The 22,520-nt window shown below is 38.8% G+C and overlaps 2 protein-coding genes across 2 annotated transcripts in view; one reads left to right on the top strand and one right to left on the bottom strand.

The window, feature by feature from the left end:
• Positions 1 to 3,760: 3,760 nt before the first annotated feature.
• Positions 3,761 to 5,712, bottom strand: LOC121387443 (hsc70-interacting protein-like). Its single transcript, XM_041518559.1, has one exon. The coding sequence runs from the start codon at positions 5,626 to 5,628 to the stop codon at positions 4,444 to 4,446; it is 1,185 nt and encodes a 394-aa protein (XP_041374493.1). The 5' UTR covers positions 5,629 to 5,712; the 3' UTR covers positions 3,761 to 4,443.
• A 6,366-nt stretch (positions 5,713 to 12,078) lies between these two features.
• LOC121387882 overlaps positions 12,079 to 22,520 on the top strand; it is a 39,028-nt gene continuing 28,586 nt past the window's right edge. The window contains exons 1-4 of the mRNA XM_041519116.1: positions 12,079 to 12,189; positions 16,367 to 16,394; positions 19,746 to 19,792; positions 22,212 to 22,400. Of these exons, the coding sequence (XP_041375050.1) occupies positions 12,079 to 12,189; positions 16,367 to 16,394; positions 19,746 to 19,792; positions 22,212 to 22,400 (375 nt within the window). The remainder of the gene's footprint in view (positions 12,190 to 16,366; positions 16,395 to 19,745; positions 19,793 to 22,211; positions 22,401 to 22,520) is intronic.

Below are 22,520 nucleotides of genomic sequence, written 5' to 3'. Positions count from 1 at the left end.
AATGAAAACGAGCATAACATCCAACATTCATTTACTATTATTTATACATTTATATTAATATTACAAAATCAAATAACACTGACTGACCAGTTAACATGTGATATCATAATTTGATATTTACAAAGATCTAGCTATTTTAACAGATAGGCGATAAAAAAAATTATTTTTGAAATTTATTTGACAAGTTGAAGTTGAAGTTTCTTTTATTTAAGGACACAACTAAAGCACATCGGCTATTGGATGTCAAACATTAGGTAATTTTGACATATAGACTTAGTGATGAAACCCACTAGTTTGTCATTAGTAGCAAAAGATATTTTAAAGGCACCATCCCACACAGGATAGCACATACCACAGACTGACATATCAGGTGTGGAAAAGTTTATTTGTTTTGTTTAACGACACCACTAGAGCAGTTATATATTAACCATTGGCCATTGCATATCAAACATTTGGTAATTTTGACATTTTAGTCTTAAAGATGAAACCAGCTACATTTTTTTGATAGTAACAAGGGATCTTTTATATGCACCATCTCAAAGACAGGATAGCTCATACCACAGTCTTTGATATACCAGTCAGAATGCACCGATTGGAACGAGAAATAGCCCAATGGGCCCACAGATGGGGAACGATTCTAGAGCAACCACAAATCAGACAAGCGTGTTACCACTGGGCTACGTTACATCCCACACCAAATACATTTAAAACAAACTGCTTTTGTCCTTCATGACACAGTATTTTTTAATTTGAATTTTTGGAATAAAGTAAATAAAATTCCGGTGATCTTATGTTTTCAAATTTAATTCATGAATATGACCAATTCACCACATAACATCCTGAACGCCCGTGTAATTTTAAAGTTGTGTAAAAAATGACACATGAACATAAGAACTGCTTGCATGAAATATTGTGGCCTGAAAATAAATACGGACCTTAATGTTGACGATCTGTGGCCATATTCACTAAACTCTCACAACGTTGCCATTTTACATTGCAGTGTATAAAGACTTGCCAAGATGATGTAATTTTGCTTAAAAGAGCCTAAGCGAGCTCTGTGAATCTAGTTATATACATATGCAAACCAATCTCACAAACATACATTTTTTCATAACAATTATTTTTAATAAATTCTTTATAAATGCTCTCTGTACTAAAGGTACACAAAAGTAACATACAATACTACTGGGAAAGGAATTAAAGGGACATTCCTGAGTTTGCTGCATTGTAAGATGTTTCCGACTAATACACTATTTCTACGATTAATCTTACATATTAAATATATTAACTTGTTTAGAATATCAGTGTCTGAATATTCAATGTGTTTCTGGTCATTTTAATACTTGTAAGAAGCCCAAACTGGAGTTTTTCTTCAAATAATTTTGTACGTACAAAAACCTATTGTAACCTATTACAAATATTAGAACGATCAGAAACATGTTTAATATACAGCCACTAAAATGTTATACAGAAAAATATATTTGATATGTAATTACAATCGTTAAAAAGTGTCTGTTAGTCGATAAAAAAAAAAAAATTGCAGCAAACTCGGGAATGTCCCTTTAATATTTGGTTGATGACACTTCAGAAGTGCTGTGTAAATGTTTGGTGTTTTAAAGGGATTATCCTAAGTTTGTAGCCATTTTAAAAAGGTTTTCAAAATAAATTTTCTACTTTATTAAATTACATTTTATATAAATTCATTTATTAGACTCGTAGTCATCAAAGGTAACCCGCTACATTTTTCCATTAGCAGCAAGGAATCTTTTATATGCACTTTTCCCACAGACAGGACATCACATACCACGGCCTTTGACCAGTTGTGGTGCACTGAATGGAACAAGAAAAAATCCAATGACCAAATGAACAAACAAATCTTGCTAGGGATGAAGGTTTTTCTTGTTGTTGTTTTAACCCTACAACTAGAGCACATTGATTTTTTAATCATCGGCTATTGGATGTCAAACATTTGGCAATTCTGACATATAGTCTTAGAGAGGAAACCCACTATATTTTTCTATTAGTAGCAAGGAATCTTTTATATGCACTTTCCCACAGACAGAAAAGCACATACCACAACCTTTGACAAGTTGTGGTGCATTGGATGCAACAAGAAAAAATCCAATGACCAAATGAACAAATAAAATGTTGCTAGGGCTGAAAACTAAGGATAGACCTTTTAAAATATGATTATTTTGACATTTGGTTTACAGAGAAAACCTGCTTTTGCCACACAGAGTACTCTACCAGATTACATTAAGGGGTAATTTATAAAGTTTGTTTCAAATGTCTAGCAACACCACTAGAGCACAATACTGACTAATTAATAATAAGGTATGGCTTAAGCTGGATGGAAAAAATTAATAGCAATTTGCCAAATTTGAACAGAAAATCTGTAGTCAAATTCAAGTAAGATTTAGTTAAACAAAATTAATTTTATAAATATCTATACACCTATAAACGACACAGCTTTTGAATTAGAATTTTTTTTTAGAATTGGTATATTCTCAAAATTAAAACTCTAAATTGCATTTGGCAAACGACAGCTTAAAACATGATCAAGAAGTTTTGTTTAACGACACCACTAGAGCACATTGATCACTACTAAATGTCTTCAAAGGAAACACAAGAAATTCTTTTATATGCACTTTGCCATACAGACTAAACTCAAACGAGTCTGTCAAGGAGATTCCATGTCATGACCCAACCATCTAAGGGCGGGACGCAGCCCACTGGTAAAGTGTTCGCTTGATGCGCAGTCGGTCTAGGATCGATCCCCATCAGTGAACCCATTGGGCTATTTCTCATTCCAGCCAGTGCTCCACAACTGGTGTAATAAAGGCCATGATATGTACTACCCTGTCTGTGGGATGGTGCATATAAAAGATCCCTTCCTGCTAATCGAAAAAGAGTAGTCCATGAAGTGGCGACAGCGGGTTTCCTCCCTAAATATCTGTGTGGTCCTTAACCATATGTCCGATGCCATATAACCGTAAATAAAGTCTGTTGAGTGTGTCGTTAAGTAAACCATTTTCTTCCTAAGGTGAGCACCGAGCTGGATCCTGCACCAAGCAAAATCTTTACCACTTACTACGACAGGACATTAAACATGACCACCATGACAATACAGTTCACCAGGTGTCCAGCTAGATTATTTCTAGTATCACCCATTGCCTGCAGGAATGCATGATCACAAGAAAATGCAAATAAAAGTCCCGCTTGTTTTGTTAAACGACCCCACTAGAGCATATTGTTGTATTAATAATCGGCTATTGGATGCCAAACATTCGGTAATTCTGACATATAGCTATTTCGAGCACTAAATGCGAATTGAGCAGAATTTAAATACATGTGCAGAATTTCCCATGGTGTCACAGAGTGGAGTGCAAACTCTCAACACTTTCTTCTAGCAATCATGTACTCATGGCTCCAACTAAACGACGGCAAGTCACGTAGCTGCGATATGAATTGCCGTCAGTCAGCGGATTGACCGATGATAGTTTTTTGCCGATGGATAAAAATTATTGCCATTGGTTGCAGGGACCTTGACAAAGTTACTGGTTCAAAATTACCAAAGGCGCCTAAAAACTGCTGTTTATAAGCATTTTGCCTCTGGCAAAAACATTTCAAAATTGCCATCTGGGTGACAATGTTTCAGTTTGAGCCCTGTGTACTATCAAAACACATGGAAAAACATATATATTAAATAATGGGACAAGTTTACAATGTGCATACACTGTACATGTACAACTAAGTCAGATTTTGGTGTATTCATGTTTATAACTTATATTTATAAATACAGATCACAATGTATATCATACAGACAGCAAAACTGGTCATACATGTATACATGAACATAAAGTATACATATGTCAGTAGCTGTACAGTAAAGGCATTGGAAGATACATGAAAAAGATGGAATACTTCCGTCTTACACATGTATATATACAGTGCCAACAGAAGCAGCATAATATGCAGGTAATATGTATTCTTATTTTCCCCTCAACACAATTTTGTAATAATTTTGTTTTAGAACTAAAAGATACCATCTAGATTAACTATTCATACACCAAACCTATACACTGCATTAAAAGTTAACCATACATGTACAGTGAGTACACTTCAGGTTCATTCATTCTTCACTGGACAAAAAGGACACACAACTGAGTAAGTAAATATGAAAGTCGTTCCTTAAAAAAAAATAATCAAAATTGAAGGGAAAAAAAATTAACAAGCAAAATTAACAGGTGTATACATGCGTGTACAAATATGCCATGTGTGTGTTATTAATCAAGATTAATATGTAGTTAATACCCTAATCAATCATTTGATAGAAACATTTTCAAACAAATGTCAACAAAATCATTTAAAGTTCAACCAGGAATTGACAACCATTTATAAGATTAAAGTCAAATGATAAAACTGGCAGTGAAATTAAAATGATCAGTCCATCTCATCCATGCTTGTCTTGGTTTCAGGCTTGGTTGACCCTTCTGTTTCGGGTGCCGTGAAATCTCCAGAACCCGGAAAACCAGCCTCAGTAGCTCCTCCTGTGCCAAATTTTTTGGCCATCTTGTTGATAACAGCCTGAAGTTTGGGATTGTTCTGGTACTTGCTGATATTGGCTGGGTTTGACGCGACGTCTTGGAATGCTGTCACAACATCTGGGTCCTGGAATGCTGCAATCATTTCTGGATCACTGAGCAACTCGCTGAGATCTGGCATCCCTGCAGGCATTGCACCCGGGAACGACATACCCGGAAATGCGGCTTCTGGTCCTGCCCCAGCACTTTCCCCGAACTGACTCTGTTCTCGTTTCTCCTTCTCGTACTGTTCACGAGCCTTCTTAATCGTCTGTTTCCTCCACTTGAGGTCGCGTTCTTCACGCAGACGTTCGTACTTGCGATTGTGTTCCATGATTTTTTTAGCATTTGGAGTGACCTCGTGGAGTACTGTATTCGCATCATCGTCATAGTCGAGTTTGCAGGCCAAGGTCAGGTCGTGATATGCTTCCTCCCATTTACCAAGCTGCCTGTTTGCCTTGCCACGCCACTTGTAACCTGTTGCAGAATCAGGGTTCAGCTCAATGGCTTTACAGGAGTCGTGAATAGCTTTCTTGGCCTTTTTCATTCGGAGAAATACACTTGCCCTCTTGGCATACATTAAAGCTGAATGTGGATTGTTTTTAATAGCTTCACTGTACAGAGCTATAGCATCTTCCAAACGGCCATCATTAGCTGCATCCATTGCTTCATTCCTCTTCTCATTGGCAATGTCAATCATTTCATCTGTAATTTCCTCACTGTCGTCGGCATATTCTGGATAATCTTCGTCGTCGTCAGTTATAGTATCTAAATTGTCAAGGTCAAGGTCACTTTCCATTATTTCTTCTTCTTCCTCTTCTGGTTCTGGAGTAGCTGGTTTCGGTTCGGTGGTCTCTGCATTCCGTTCTGGTTCTTTTGGTTGGCTTGTGGCAGTTGTGGGTTTTCGCGGTGGTACCGTGGCACCGAGGCTTTCTAACCACTCCTTGTAAAACTCCAACTCGGGTTCATACAAAATATCTGTGTTCACCTTGCACATATCGGTAAAAGTTCGAAGAAGACTGATCTGTTCTCCATGCAAATCCATCTTTGCTGTTGCATTAAAAGATACCAACGTGAAAAAAAACAACGCTCTCTCAAGAAATTTCTAGTACAAGTTGACTGGTCCACGTTGATAGTTAACAAAATCGCTCATCGTAACGGGTCTTGGACCATATATTACTAACAGACATAGGGTCCGACCGCCGGCGTACAGGTTATACTATACCAAATAAAATGATATAAGCGACAATGGTAATATATTTGGTTAAAAACACTCTGCGAAATATATCAACTAATCTATGACCCATAAATATGAATACTCCAATCTCTTCCCCAAAGTATTAACTGAAGAAAGTGGAATTTTACACGGCTCATTTATAACATAATCGGATATGTTTTTACAACACACCTATACTGCTATAGTCCGACCCATCATTTTATAAAGATGTTTTTGTAAACAATTTCAGTTAACATATACTTAGTTTTATTGGTACTCCATACTTGTTTCAAGCACAAGACTACGTGACAAAGTGGTACTAGATTAAATAAAATTGCATACATGTATTGACCAGATAATATTTTTGAAAGGAATGCATGCGCAAGACCTTTGGACTGGTATGTATATTCAGCAATATATAATGCACATTATTGCTTAATATCAACAAGTATATTATTATATTTAATTAATAAAACGGTTACATGTGATGGCTATTATATATAACAGGCGCAGCCATTTTGTTCCATTCCAGTGAATACGCCCTCTGGCGAGCCGGTGGTTGCGTAATACTTAACGCGTAGCGTCAGGAATGAGTCTTAGAACTAGGGAAATAAATGTACCTGTTTGTTTGCAGGATGATAAAATAGGCATTGCCATGCATTGCAATGTTCTGTCATAATATCCATCCCAGTAAGCCAGCAATAATTAAGTATATATTATTTTTCATTACAAAACCCCCCACCATTGTCAGACTCAGAGTGGCTACACAACAAGTGGAAATAATTGTACCATGTTTTATCCATGCATTAACCTACGTATTGAAATGATACACAGATTGTTTTCTTGGTTAATTGGTCTATTCTGTTAGTGGCAGGTGTATGTTTGATAGTTAACCACTCCCAGTCAAGCTCACGGTGAGACAAGACGTATCTGCGTGCTCTCTTGACATACCACCCCACCTGGGGGGGGGGGGGGGGGGGTCTTTATAGCTACTTACGGAGTTCTGTTGGAGTATCGCGTCGCGTGCAACGGGTCACGGGCAACCGTGGCATTGGTGTACGGTGAGCCTGCTCTGAAGAGAGGAAGAAGAAGAAGTCAACGGAAGAGGAAATGTACGCCAGGAGCGGCACGGGGGGGGGGGGGGGGGGCAAACCGGCAGCTCGACTGTCGGCAGCGGCTCCGTCTGCGTCACCGCCTCCAGCCCGACATGACAAGCCTGCCAAGTCGACCGGGCCTGCTCAGCCAGCGAAGTCGGGCGAGTCACTGGCGCCAAGAGAGGAACTCAACACTGCCATGTGTGAAACTCCACGTCCGGCGTCTCCAGTTCCAGCTCATCTGCGTTCGTCTCCGTCGAGTGACCAGCCAGCTAAGGCACGGCCTTCCACGTCTAGCCGCGGCAGGGACTTCGCCACCTGGAGATTGCAGGCCAGCAAGATCAAACACCAGTACTGTAAGTACTTGGTCGGCGATACAACCAACGTGGATTCACTGCTGGGCGGTATTCAAGAGGGATACTTCAAACGCTTCTCCGACGGCAGTTAGGATGGAACTGTCTGCCTTGCGGTGACGTCGCGCCACGCTGGTCTCTACAGACAAGGGATGCTCTTCAAAGACATGGACAACAATACCGTCCACAGAGTGTTGAAGATCATCGCTGGTGCCCGCTACGTCGAACTAGCTAAAACCCTGCTGGGTCACAGGCGGAGGAAGCTTGTACCACAGTTCCACGGCAGACAGTTCATCGTGTCACCTTAGGCGCCAACCTTTCGGCCTTAACGAGGCCACTCACGTGGACATATAGATCGGACTTTAAACTTTTAGATCTTCGTTCGAAATTTTATGTCAAAATTACTCTCTCTTTTTTAATATTATTAAATAATCGGATCCTCTCTTCTTTCTCTTATTTATTTTTGGACTGTCCTAAAATGACCCAAATTCGGCCGAGCAGTCATTTTTTTTTTTGGGGGGGGGGGGGGCTTGTAACTTTTTATTTATTTTGTTTTAATTCCATATTAACGTTTTACTAATGGCTATTATCAAAATTCTGCCCATTTTCAACTTTAATCGCCCCCCCCCCCCCCCCCCCCCCTCCCCATCCCATGTCAGGCCACCGATCTTATCGGAAGTCGGACCAATCTGATTAAAATTATGTCCACCAATCAAAACCTTACTTGCAGAATCCTGCCAGTGATTTAAAACTAACAACACTGCGTAGTCCCCAATGTCCAGGTAACATTTCGTCTGTAAATAATAATTTAAATATTGACCAATCACACTTCGCCTTTTATAACGTTATTTGGGAGCATACAAATTCTAAAAATATCGGGCGAGTCTATTTTAGTGGCCGCAGTACAGCGAACCATACCAATACGTACGGGATGGGTTATCAGTTTTCAATTTTACATTAAAAATTATTTATTTATTTATAAAATTAAAAAAAACTAAATCAGTCTTCAGTTTTACATTACAAATTATTTATTTTATAAAATAAAACATGTTTTAAGGCATTCGTAATTCACACGAAACATGTCGTATACCCTCAGGATAATTCGGAATGTTTTTAAATTATTTTTAAATCACTGGCATGATTCTGCAAGTAAGGTTTTGATTGGTGGACATGAGCTCCAACTGGCTGTCTTTAGATCCACATGTAATAGTGGAGCTAATTTTAATTAGATTGACTCAAATCACTAGCATGATTTTGCAAGTAAGGTTTTGATTAGTCGAATGAAAGGTCAAGTGGACATTAGCTCCAATGGACTGCTGTTGGATCCACATGTAATAGTGGAGCTAATTTTAATTAGATTGAGGTCGGATTCTAGATGGGTGTGTTCGAAACCCCAGTGGTATATGAGCAAGTTAAACTGGTAAGAAGAAGAAGATAGTTAACCACCGGCTTCGGTGGCGCAGTTGAGTAGGTGTAAGGCCACTGCACTCTCTTCTCTCTCACTAACCAACTAACAACTAACTCACTGTCCTGGGCAGACAGCCCAGATAGCTGAGATGTGTGCCCAGGACAGCGTGCTTGAACCTTAATGGATATAAGCATGAAACTAAGTTGAAATGAAGGATAGTTAACCAGACGAGCCAATTAATTACCGCTGTCAAACACAAAAATACATACCGGTCTGGTGTAATAACTTGTCGCCCCTAAAATGGTATTAGACATGGTTTACTACTGTAATAAATTCTGTAAAACTCTTCATTAAGTAGACTTTCCCATCTAAAATCACAGACCTGACCAAAGAAAATTATCACTTGGGTATCGTGGGCATGGGCGTATGGAGACTCTTTGATTTAGGGGGGCTGGAGGGGTTGATTTGCCCGAAATTTTACCCAGATAAAATTTTCCCGAATTTTTCCCACTGTTTTGCCCGAATTTGGGGGGGGGGGGGGCGCAAAACACCCCCCCCTGCCCCCCCCCCCCCGGGTCGTACGCCCATGATCGTGGGTGGTCGTTTTTGCTCCAAAATAGAATACCAATAGGCCTGATAGTGTAAATTTTTCCTTTGGATTATTTAACACAGAAAAATACTATAACCCCATTTCGTTCTATTAAAGCCGCACACCCTAGTTCCATCCAGCGAAAATAAATTATAATTTGGTTAATCTACAAACCTGTAACACACTTAGATCACGTTTTTATCAAATGGAGTGAAAAAGTAGGTTTTATATCGATAAATACCATGGGAATCCCCATGTCCCAGTTGCTTGAAATAATTTTGAAAGTTTGTATTCTGATGTCACCGGTAGATGTCGCTCGAAGCACAACAATGCCTACGTCACGACAAATTTCACAGACTTGGGGTGCGTTCTTTTCACCTCTCCTGGACATGTTCCAACTGTTCTGTCCTGGTTGTATCCCCTCTCCAGATATCGTAGGATTTAGCACAATTATTGGTTTTAAGGGTTTGTAACGTTTTGTATTGAGATACTTACTTGTTACTGAAAATGTTCACGAACTGTGAAGAAAAATCTCACAAATGAACAACAACAAATCGGATGTTGATTGCGCGAACCGTGCACGAGAAAACAAACCGAACCAAAATGATAACGGTCACGTGGTATACCAACGTCTGTGACATTGAAATGGAAATATCCCGTCTAAAAATAGATTATACCTTGTCTGCTCAACGGTTTTTTCTCAAACGTGCGTCCGTTTTTCAGAAATACGAAAAATGCATTTTGTGGTATTACAAACACCAGGATTACCAGGATTACCAAAAAACACTTCAGGTGAATGGAAATGTATATTCTAAATAATAAACGGTAAGTAAAGTGCAATTTTATTTGTGAAAAAATGGGTTTAATAGCGAAAAACAACGCCATAACTAGGGTGTGTCCCTTTAATATAGAAATATATTATAGTTACATCATCCTTTTCCGAGAAATTTGTCTAGTTAGACCACGGTTTTTGCGGCCGTTGAGTGACGGGTGTAATGATCGAGGGCGTAGCCCGAGATCTATTACACCCGTCACTCAACGGCCGCAATAACCGTGGTCTATCTAGACAAATCTGTCGGAAAAGGATGATGTAACTAGCTTGTACCACGCCCCCCATTACAGATTTATATTGTAGCTTTATTAGTAATGTTAGTGAAAGTGATACTTTTTAAAACAATGTTTTAATTTACTTCCTGCTGAACTATAGGCGTAACTTTCTTCAGCCATTCAGCAATCGCTAAATGGAGAAGTCTAAAAAGATATACAGGTAATTTATATATCATTTTTAGACTTCCCCATCTAAATTTACGTCAAATAATATTTTTATTACAAGTGTAGAACAGGGTTTTCTGTGTTTGGGGGACGCATTCAAAATTATTAATGCTGACATAACATTATTTATTGTTTTGGCCTTAAATTTCGAAATTTCTAAATTGTTATTATAGTTAGGCTTTTTCCTGCCCCGAGTCAGACCACCGATCATATCGGAGGCCGGACTCGGGGTAGGCGTGTTCGAAACCATAGAGGTATATGAACACGTTAAAAACATATCTAAGCTAAGCTAAGCTAAAATTTAGGTCAGACACGCCCGTGGTCTAACTATGGGATACACCACGGGTAAAATCAAAGGGACCGACGCCAAAGCGTGGTACAAATTTTGTTAAATAGTTTATTATATTATCACATCATTTACGTTGTTTTACATGTTAGGTTGATCAAAGAGAAAGAAAGGAAATGTTTTTATTAACGACGCAATCAACACATTTCATTTACGGTTATATGGTGTTGGACATATGGTTAAGGACCACACATATATTGAGGGAGGAAACCCGCTGTAGCCACTTCATGGGCTACTCTTTTCGATTAGCAGCAAGGGATCTTTTATATCCAACATCCCATAGACAGGATAGCACATACCACGGCCTTTAATGTACTAGTCGTGGTGAACTGGCTGGAGCGAGAAATAGCGCAACGGGCCCACTGATGGGGATCGATCCCAAACCGACCGCGCATCAAGCGAATGCTTTACCACTGGGCTACGTCTCGCCCCGATCAAAGAAAAGCACTGTGTCGTAAATTACTGCTTTTGTTTACACTGTGCATACCCAAGTATGTTTTATTATTATTATTATTATTATTATTATTTAGATAGGCTTAGACGCGACTTCTTGGCATCTTGATGGCAAAATTACCAATTTTTACAGTGATCAGTTGCTATGGGAACGGTTACAGCTGTATTTCGCTGAAAGCGTTTTGTGTCTGACTTGTTTGTGCTTGGAACGGAAGAAGGAAGGAAATGTTTTATTCAACGACGCACTCAACACATTTTATTTTCGGTTATATGGTGTTAGACATATGGTTAAGGACCACACAGATATTGAGAGAGGAAACCCGCTGTCGCCACTTCATGGGCTACTCTTTTTCGATTAGCAGCAAGGGATCTTTTATATGCACCATCCCACAGACAGGGTAGAATATGCCACGGCCTTTGATATACCAGTCGTGGTACACTGGCTGGAACGAGAAATTGATTTATTTGATGACGCACCACTCAACACAATACTTAAGGCCTACATTAAATATTCATGTTATATTGACGTCGGACATTATAGTTAGAAGCCACAAATAAGAGAGGAAACCCGTTGCCGCCATACCTACTACCGAAAAACAAACAAACATTCAGGGGTGTTTTATATGCCCAGGACAGGCGTGCGCTACAACAGCTTGCTCTGAATAGTTAATTATACTCTATAGTCTCAGTGATGTCGTACAACGTACAACATACACCAAGGCGTAGCAATGGTAAAAGATCAGTGTTACATATATGCAGCAAAAATGGCCGACAGACGAAGAAGAAGGCGAAGAGAAGATGAAGCCGAAGATGACGAAACTGAAAAGATAGTTACCGTAGATGGCAAAACTTCTACAGTTCGACGTTCAGAATGTGTTAGTGTTTTCAGTTTGCTGACGTCGAATTATTTTAGTATACTTTTGACCGCCAATGGCTGTATTCGACTGGTGCGGCATGTCATGTCTCAATCAGTCAATGTAGAAAGGGTCTCTGATGATTCGTGGTATTTGATAATTGTATTAGTAGTGCTTAAAACTGCTTTGTAATTTTATTATAATTAATACTTGAAGAAACCTTTTAATTGTTACCTGAACCAGCAATACAGAAAAAAATATATATAGCCTAATTCGTAATTGATGCAATGAAAAGTACACAGTAAGTTGTAACACACGTGCTTACAATCAGCCTATCCCCGGGCCCCGGTATTTGAACAAAAAAACATAACTATTGAGTCCCGTTATTGACTATTTTCAAGTATAAAAGCACAACATGTCATAAAAACTAAGTATATACAGGGTTCGAAACTCGCCAAAAAAATAATGCATGTTGGCAAATTATGGTAAGCGAACCACGAGCAAGATTTTAATGTGGAATACAAATATTAATAGTGGCTCATATGTTATAGCTCTAAAGAAGATTATTTGGGTGACTAACGCCATTATTTATTAAATATTTAAGTTGCCCAAACAGGACATTGGTCGCATTTGGCGACCTGGCCACAGGCCGTTTCGAGCCCTGTATATAGTTGAAATTTGCATAGCTGAGGGAGCAGGCTTTAGCTCAGTCAGTTAACTGCTTGCAATGTTGCATTGTAGGCTCGAACCATCTTGGTAGATCCATTCAGTTGATTGGGGTTTTTTTTCTCATTCCAACCAGTGGTATGTGCTTTCCTGTCTGTGGACAAGTGCATATAAAAGATCCCTTGCTTCATTATGAAAAATGTAGAGGGTTTCCTCTGATGACTTCGTGCCGGAATTACCAAATGTTTAACATCCAGTAGCCGATGATTAATTAATAAATCAGTGTGCTCTTCTTTTTTTTTTTGCATAGCTGAATTTATGTCTTGAAGCGATCAATGAAATAAGAACGGTTTCTTAACTTTTTACAATTATTTCTATTGATTTAGCAGTCAGCAGATGGCAGCATAGTGTTTGAAATATTGTTTGTACCTTGTAAGATAAGGTGGGACAAACATATTTTGTGTGTTTTATATGCCCATCAATGATGGGTCGTATTATGGTATGGCGTTGTCCATCCGTGCTTACGTCAGTCTGTTAACTTTTTCTTGTCCGGACCATTTCTTGAATACAGATGCATATAGGACCATCAGACCTCACGTGTAGGAACAACATGGGATGGTGGTTTATTGCATACCATTACTAGGTCACTGTGACCTACTTTTCACTGTCTACTGCATGTAACAGTAAATCCTTGTCCAGACTATATTTTGCATGTACAGATACATACAGGACCATCAAACCTCACATGTAAGAACAACTTGGGATGGTTGTGTGTCATGTTCTATTACTAGGTCACTTATATACCATCATGCACACCATAAAATACAGGGATTGCCATTAAAATAGCGCTCATTACTTGAGTTTGAAAAAATTATTTAATTGTTTTTTTTTAGTAGTAACACGTTTATTGTTCCATTGTATTGCAGTGGTAAAACAAATGTTTTTAAAGATAGATTTTGCCTTTAAAATATAACACAAATGCTTAGGTGTTCAGACTTTAGTTCTACCAGTGTACAAATGTACCTACATGTACATGCACTTATAACTAATGTCTAATGTGATCAAAACTGTTTTAGTATTTTCCACTGTCTGAAAAAGTAAAAAGTAAAGTTTGTTTTATTTAACGACGCCACTAAAGCACATTGATTTTTTATCTTATCGGCTATTGGACGTCAAACATATGGTCATTCTGACACCTTTTTTTTTTTAGAGAAAACCCGCTGTCGCCACATATGCTACTCTTTTACAACAGGCAGCAAGGTATCTTTTATTTGCGCTTCCCATAGGCAGGATAGCACAAACCATGGCCGTTGTTGATATAGTTATGGATCACTGGTTGGTGCAAGTGGTTTACACCTACCCATTGAGCCTTGCGGAGCACTCACTCAGGGTTTGGAGTCGGTATCTGGATTAAAAATAAGTCAGTCGTGGTTTATTTTCTTCTAGATTACCAACAAAAACTGTCAAATTATAGTTTACAAAATTAATACATGTATCTATTAATTATATGAAAAAAGTGCATAAAATGGCACATACACCTCTAAACAGTTTTTATTTTTCAAAAGATGAATTTGTTTTACAAATTATTTTTAATTAAATCACTCCTCATTTAGTATAGACTAGCACGATTAACATAGCTCAAAATGACATCTGACCATGTCATGTGATAACCTTTGCATAATAAAATGGGCGGGATGTAGCCCAGTGGTAACACGCTCGCTCGATAGGCGGTCGGTCTGGGGCCATTTCTCGTTCTAGCCAGTGCACCACGACTGGCATATAAAAGGTTGTGGTATGTACTACCCTGTTTGTGGGATGGTGCATATAAAAGATCCTTTGTTGCTAATCGAAAAGAGTAGCCCATGAAGTGGCAACAGCGGGTTTCTTCTCAAATAGAATGTGTTGAGTACATCGTTAAATAAAACACTTTTTTCTTTCTTTCTTTTGCATAATAATACAGTGCTCTATTTGGGTAAAAATTAAAGGGGGCTGCATGACACACACCCTTCCAAAAACACACAAAACCAACAGACATAAAAGGAAAGCTTGATTACCAAATATTGGTGTGTGTTGACTCTGTGGAAAGACCTACCCTTTATTTTGCCCCTCAGTATTTGGTACAAAATCATTGCTATGATGTACAAGCTTTCATCTTTTTTGTAGTTGAACCGGAGATATTGTCGGTCTAATTTTCACGGGCATTAATTTTGGTGAAGGGGCGGGACGTAACCCAGTGGTAAAGCATTCACTTGATATGCGGTCAGTCTAGGATCGATCCCAGTGGGTGGACCCATTTGGCTATTTCTCGTTCCAGCCAGTGCTCCACAACTGGTGTATCAAAGGCCGTGGTATGTACTATCCTGTCTGTGGGATGGTGCATATAAAAGATCCTTTGCTGCTAATCGAAAAGAGTAGCCCATGAAGTGGCGACAGCAGGTTTCCTCTCTCAATATTTGTGTGGTCATTAACCATATGTCTGACGCCATATAACCGTAAATAAAATGTTTTGAGTGCATCATTAAATAAAACATTTCCTTCCTTCCTTCATTTTGGTGAACTGATCAGAAGTTTTAATATTTTAATAATAATTAAATATATGTATTGGGAATTTTTAGCATATAAATTGGGAATTTTCAGTGCCACTTCTCTTTGGGAAGGGGCCCACAGTGTTTCTGCTAGAAAGACATTTTTGGGTATGGCACTATGAAATTGAATATTTACAATGTGTGTGCTGAATGAATAGTGTGTATGGGGGGCCTCCCCCACAAAGAAAATGGGTTAGGTTTAGGGTCAGGGTTAAGAAAAGCATACAGTGATGATAAAGAGTCATTAATTTTGTCAAAAGGTCAACTTAAAAAATAAATATTTGGGTATGGCGCCATACCCATTTTACCCTCTGGCAGAAACCCTGGCCCATGTTCGAACCCACAGAATGTCCGGATAAATCCTGCATATATGCAACATTCCTTGCTGCTTGTTTGGTAGGAGTGCGCTATGTTAAGGCAACAGGGTTTTCTTGTTCTCGGTCTAAGTAACAATTTAAATTACATGTATATATGACACCAAACACACGTAGTTGTAGTAGGGTGGGATGTAGCCCAGTGGGATCGATCCCCGTCAGTAGACCCATTGGTATATCAAAGGCCATGGTATGTATCCTATCTGTGGGATAGTTAAGCTATAAAAGACCCTTTGCTACTAATGAAAAAAATGTAGCGGGTTTCATTTCTAAGACTTTATATCAAAATGACCAAATGTTTGACACCCATTGGCCAATGAGTAATAAATTAATATCCTCTAGTGGTGTCGTTAAACAAAACAAAACTTCTTTTTTCTTGGTACCTGTAGTTTACGGTGTGCTGAGTTATCATTAATTTATTTTCCTTTGATGGACTCATAATAGTCATATTAAACAGGGATGAGGTATTGGTAAACACATGGGGTTTTTTCAGTGGGGGTTTTTTAATGGTATTCTTATTTTACATCTAAATTTATTTCTGATTCCATTTTTTTTTTTTTTTTATCTCAACAGGAAAGTGAAGATGAAGGTGTTACACCTGGTAAGTATTTCTGGTGGGTTTTTTTTTAGAGTTTTGTCCCTTTACAAATGTTCTTTGGTATGGAAAATAAAAAATGGCTGTAATTATCCCATCTTAATTTATTTCATAGTCTGATACGGTGAGGTAGTTTTCACGTCTGAATGGCCCAGAGGTCTGTGCCAGCTGTAGCAGTCCTCCTTGACCTATATTTCCTATACTTTTTATAGGATCCTATAAAACTATATTGAGATTCATTTCCTATATTTGACTCGATTGCTTTGCCAAAATGCCGATGAATAAAATATGTTACTGAGTTATATTCGCAGTGAAAAGCAGCCAGCCTGTCAGAAATTCAGAAGATGCTTTGAATGTGGGAGATCTGTATCAAGTGCCAATCAAGATCCTGCTCACCCGATGAGGTGAGGAGGATGTATTTTACTGATACAAGATGCACCAACTTTCAAAGTATCCTGGATATAGGCATGGACTGCTGGCAAGCCTTGGTATATAATTGCTGAGGTAGTAGATGGTGTCTTGTGTACATACACAAGGTAAGAACATACCATTATTAAAGTATCTGTTTTTAGAAATCTGTGTAAAATGCTTATCTTCATGATAATCGGTCCAAATTTTCCTATAAAACTCCTATATTTTGGTATGCAAATTCCTATATTTCCTATATTTTAATATGCACAAGTGTCTGGGAGGCCTGCTGTAGTGTTAGTATATACTGAACCTTGATGTAAAAATATTAGACCACGAAATTAAAACTTGTAATATGCAATTGCCAATTGCAATTTTGTTATTTCGTCAACACACTTACTGGTGAAATGAGCTAAGCTGTTTACCTTTTTTTTTTTTACTGATAAAAGATACTCTTTTTAATAATTACTTATTCAAACACCACTATCCTAAGTTTACAAATTACCCTTCCAGCTGTAATATATAACCAACAGACTCACAAATGAAAGAATTAATGACATTGTTACCTTAAAAAACACCCACTCGTGTATATATATATATATATTTATCCTATAACTTACACATGATATCCATGTCATAAACCCATGTGATAATTTTAGTGTATCAACCCGGTTAATAATGGTATACAAATTTGCAAGGTCTCTAGGTAATGTGTTGCTGTGGATGGGTCATTTGCTTACAAGCCAACAAGATCTGTGTACCTGAGCGTAACGTTTTCAAAGCTTTAGTTAAAATGCATGACGTCAAACTAATTTGTGCTAATCATGGTGACGTCATATTACCGATGGCAGCGAATTCAGTAATGTGATTTACTAAAAAAAATAGAATTAAAATGTTATTTTAGAAGCGTTGTAGGATAGATAGAATTTGCTACTCGTGTTTTTTAATATGTAAAATATCAACCTCGTCAAGTTAATCGGTATTTGTCTCGGCAGAGCCTCGACAAATACCGATTAACATACAATGTAGACTCAGTTGATATTTTCCCGATTGAAAAAACACTTGTGACGAATCCTCTATATATATATATATATATATATATATATATATATATACTAAAACGCAAAAGAAACGCAGGTTCTCATTAAATTGGATATAAAATATTAAAAAAACAAAACGAAATGAAGATTTCAACATTTATTTTGGAGCTACACCAATTCGGCACACATTGGTGTTGGAAATTTTTGATTGAATTCCTTTTTGGCTATTGTTTCATGTCATAAAGTAGGGTGGGGGTCCATGTTAAAAATGTGAAAGAGACGACCTGTAGCATTGTCAAAGTCAGTATCGCGTGTGACCACCCTGGGCATTCAAACAGGCAGTGCAACGTCTCCTCATTGAGTTGACAAGCCGTTGAAAGAATGCCTGAGGGAGTGAGTTCCATTCATGGACCAATGCTGCCTCCAGCGCCTGCATATTCTGAGGTTGTCCGCGAGCCTGAAGGCGACGTCCGATTTCATCCCAGACGTGTTCGATAGGCGCCATGTCCGGTGATAAGGCTGGCCACGGCAACGTTGGGATGTTGTGCTGAGCCAGCAACGCCTGTGTTGCCCTGGCAGTGTGCGGCCTGGCATTGTCTTGCTGCGGCAAAGAAGGGAACGACGTGATTGTTGATGACGTCATTTTGGTACACGGCGGCATTAACGCGTTGTCTGAACACATGAAGTTGTGTTCTGTGGTTGAATGAGAACCCACCCCACACCATCACACTACCCCCGCCCCATCGGTCGGCCTGCAGAACGCAGCAGTCGGAGTAACGTTCATGTCGACGTCGCCATACTCGGATTCGGCCATCAGCGTTGGAAACATTGTAACGGCTCTCATCAGTAAACAGAACTTGTTGCCACTGGCCACGTCGCCATCTTTGATGTTGTTGCGCCCACTGTTGACGTTGTTGGCGGTGCCGAGGGGTCAATATTGGTCCCACATAAGGACGGCGTTTACGGAGTCCTGCTGCCCTCAGACGGCGTCGGACGGTACCGGCGGACACTGGACCACGTGGACCACGCACCTGGTGAGCGGTGTTAGCTGCTGGCAGCATCCGATTCCTAAGGTGGGTCACCCGGATGTACCGGTCTAGGGCTGCGGTTGTCACCCTCGGGCGGCCGGTGCGTGGTCGATCGTTCACAGATCCAGTGATTTGGTGACGTTGAGAAAGGCGTGCGATTGTCGAAACATGACATCCCAATTGTCTGGCTACAGCAGTACGGGTCTGTCCGGCTTGCAACATCCCGATGGCCATCCCTCGCTGGAGTTGCGTCAGTCGCGGCATTTTTAAAATGTGATTCTGTTGTCTGTCACTACTCAAATTGAATTTATGCGATTAAATCCAGGTGTGTAGGCTTTATAAGCATTTCAATGAGTGTGTTTGCACTGGATTCATGATACGGATGATCCAGCACGTGCAAACAACGTGTTTTGAGAATTCGTGACGTCACACAGGTAATGAAATTGACACGCAGGTGGGACTGCGGTGTGGGTGTGTGCCATGTCCTTTAACACAGTTGAGGTTCAATTCCACCAAAGATACTGCTTTACAAAGTGCAATTCTTTAGCATTTTCAGGACCTGCGTTTCTTTTGCGTTTTAGTATATATAGGTTTTAGAACTAACTGGGGCAGGTGGGATTTAGCTCAGTCGGTTGAGTGCTCGCTTGATCGAACCACCTTGGATCCATTCAACTGATTGAATTTTTTATCGTTCCAGCCATGGTCAAAGGCTGTGGTATGTGCTTTTCTGTCTATAGATGGGAAAGTGCATATAAAAGATCCCTTTCTACATTAGGAAAAATGTAATGGGTTTCCTCTGACTGTGAGTCAGAATTACCAAAAAAAATTAACATCCAATACCACTAATATTTATATATTTTTGTTTGTTTTTTGTTTTACAGATGGAAAGACTGAGCCAAAGACTGGAACCGAGGAGTCCAAGACTAAGGTAAAACACGCCTTGCATGGGCAGACTTAGAGAATACTCAACGAGCTACGAAGCAGTACCATTTATCTTGCACTCGTGAATTGGTGTTGTCCTTCCCGAGCCTTTCGGATAAACAGTATTGCCAAGTAGAGAGTTCGGTATTCTATTCATTACCCGTTATCAATCTTTATCATTTTATGGAAGATTTTCAAACGATACTGTTGTTGAAAACAAGTTTGCAAGTTGAGAACGAGAGACAGCGTTGTGTCATAGCTGTGACGTATATATCGCTGATTATGCAAGTTGTTAGCACACTACCGACATACAATTTACGGAAATTGCTGAAATTCACAAACTCCTGACGTCACAATATTCGGGGTTTGAATCCCGTCACAGAACCTTTATGGGTAGTTTCTTAGAATATTATATTATATACCGATGCAATTTAATGACAGTGTTGAAAACAAAATATGTTTAAAAAATTATAGACGGGTTTCATGAAAATGTCTCACTGCTATTCCAAGCTAATCAGACTAAGTCGGTTTAATTACGGATTCTCCACTTGTTTAGCTTCTTTTGGACAGAATCGAGTCTATTAATAGCAAACGCAATGACCGCTAATATTAACTTTGTGACTGTCAAAATATGACAATATATACAATACACAGCCTCATCTGACGTGCGTGAAGGTGCCTGTGCAGCTCTTTACAATGTGCTTTTAAACTTTATTTGAGAATTTTTTGTATTGATGTTGATCTTCAATTCATTTTTATATTTACCATTGTCAGACCTTGAGTTTTAAGGTGCACGGGTGCGATCGCGCTCATACAGTGCACGTAATTTCAATCTGACGAGTGAAAAGTGGCGCACGTAAAATAGATGGATATATTTTTTCCACTGTTTACAAAAATCAAGTTTTCATGGCTCATTTAGCTGATAGGAAGGTCCTTTTATTAAAACAATAAAAATTAAAAACATTGTAGTGGGTTCCATGCAGTCGTTAAACTGGTATTTCTCGTTGTTGAACAAATCGGGAAATACTGGTTTAATAGACATTTTTGTAGACGTACCTGTTAAAATCCAATAGGAGCGACACTGCCTATTTTAAATTTATTTTAGAGAGTGATTGTTCACTTGCCTTAGCATATGGAGGTGTGCGATTTTCCACTCCTATAATTTTCAAAAACCAAGGACTGCATTGTGTGACTCGGTAGTCAATATCGTTAAACATTCATTCATTCATCGGTCACAAGAGCATACATGTGCCACGTATTACGAACATGCACCACAGTGCTCGAGATCTCGTGCCACCATTGTGTGAAAAATGTGTTCTCGTTACTATGAATAGCATTTTTTTTTTTTTTAATTTCCAACTAATTGAAACTAAAGTTAATAAATTTTGGTGAGTGTTTTGCATTGTCTTGATACACTGTTGTAGCCCAGTGGTAACATGCTTGCTTGCTGCACAGTCTGTGTGGGATCGATATATCAGTGGGCCCTCGAGACTATTTTTCATTCCAGCTAGTGCACCACGACTGATATATCAACAGCCGTGGTATGTGCTATTCTGACTGTGGGATGGTGCATATGAAAGATCCCTTGCTATTAATGAAAAAAATGTACCGGGTTTCCTTTCTCAAACTATACGTCAAAATGACCTAATGTTTGACATCCATTAGCCGATGATTAATATAACGTTAAAATTTTCTGTTTGATCTTTGGTTCTATAATATGGCACTTACTAGTATTTATCAGAATGATAGTACATCAGTTTGAAGAATTAGGCCAAAAATGTGTCTGAAATGTTGGCACATCTTGTATCCACCTCCGAATTTGTTAAATGTTTTATATCATGATTAACCCTCGGTGGACTTGTTTTCCCATTTTTATATTTAATTTATTATCCATCTCATCTACATGTATTGCCTAATGTTTGGTTTATCATAGCCGTGGTATGTATTGTCCTGTCTATGAAGAAGTGCATATAAAAAAATCTGTTGCATCTAATGGGAAAAAATTGAGCGTGTTTCTCTAAGACTGTATTGTAGACTATTTAAATGTTGCTGATTAATAAATCAATGTGCTCCAGTGGTGTCATTAAACAAAACAAAAAAATTTCCTTGTTATAAAATGTTACTGTACTATCTGACAATGGCAAATTGCCGGTCAGTGCAAAGTAAAGTTTGTTTTATTTAACGACGCCACTAGAGCACATTGATTTTTTTATCTTATCATCGGCTATTGGACGTCAAACATGTGGTCATTATGACACTGTGTTTTAGAGGAAACCCGCTGTCGCCACATAGGCTACTCTTTTACGACAGGCAGCAAGGGCGGACAGTGCAATTACATTTTATAAATATATAATTTATTATCTCCTCTTGGAGTCTGCGATAATGTTTTTAAAAACTTTATAAAATGATTAAATGAATATTAATAGGACGCAGCTGACAATGAAGAAGAGGAGGAAGAAGAAAGTGAAGAGGACAGTGAAGAAGAAGAAACCGATGAAGATGATGACGACGACGATGATGATGAAGAGGAGGGGGAGGAAGAGTATGATGTGGATGTAATCATTGAAGACGATGCAAGCTGGGTCGAAGAAGAACGCCAGAGTGGAGACGGCGAGGTAACAAGCTGGGTGGCCATCTTGAAAAAAAAAAATTGTGTGACCAGATGCACCTTTAAAAAAAAATAACATGCAGGTATCGGCAATAAACTAAAACATTGCAATGTTCTCAGTATATGT

The sequence above is a fragment of the Gigantopelta aegis genome, chromosome 13 (genome assembly GCF_016097555.1).
Source record: "Gigantopelta aegis isolate Gae_Host chromosome 13, Gae_host_genome, whole genome shotgun sequence".
NCBI lineage: Eukaryota > Metazoa > Mollusca > Gastropoda > Neomphalida > Peltospiridae > Gigantopelta > Gigantopelta aegis.
This window is presented reverse-complemented; position numbering and strand designations above follow the sequence as displayed.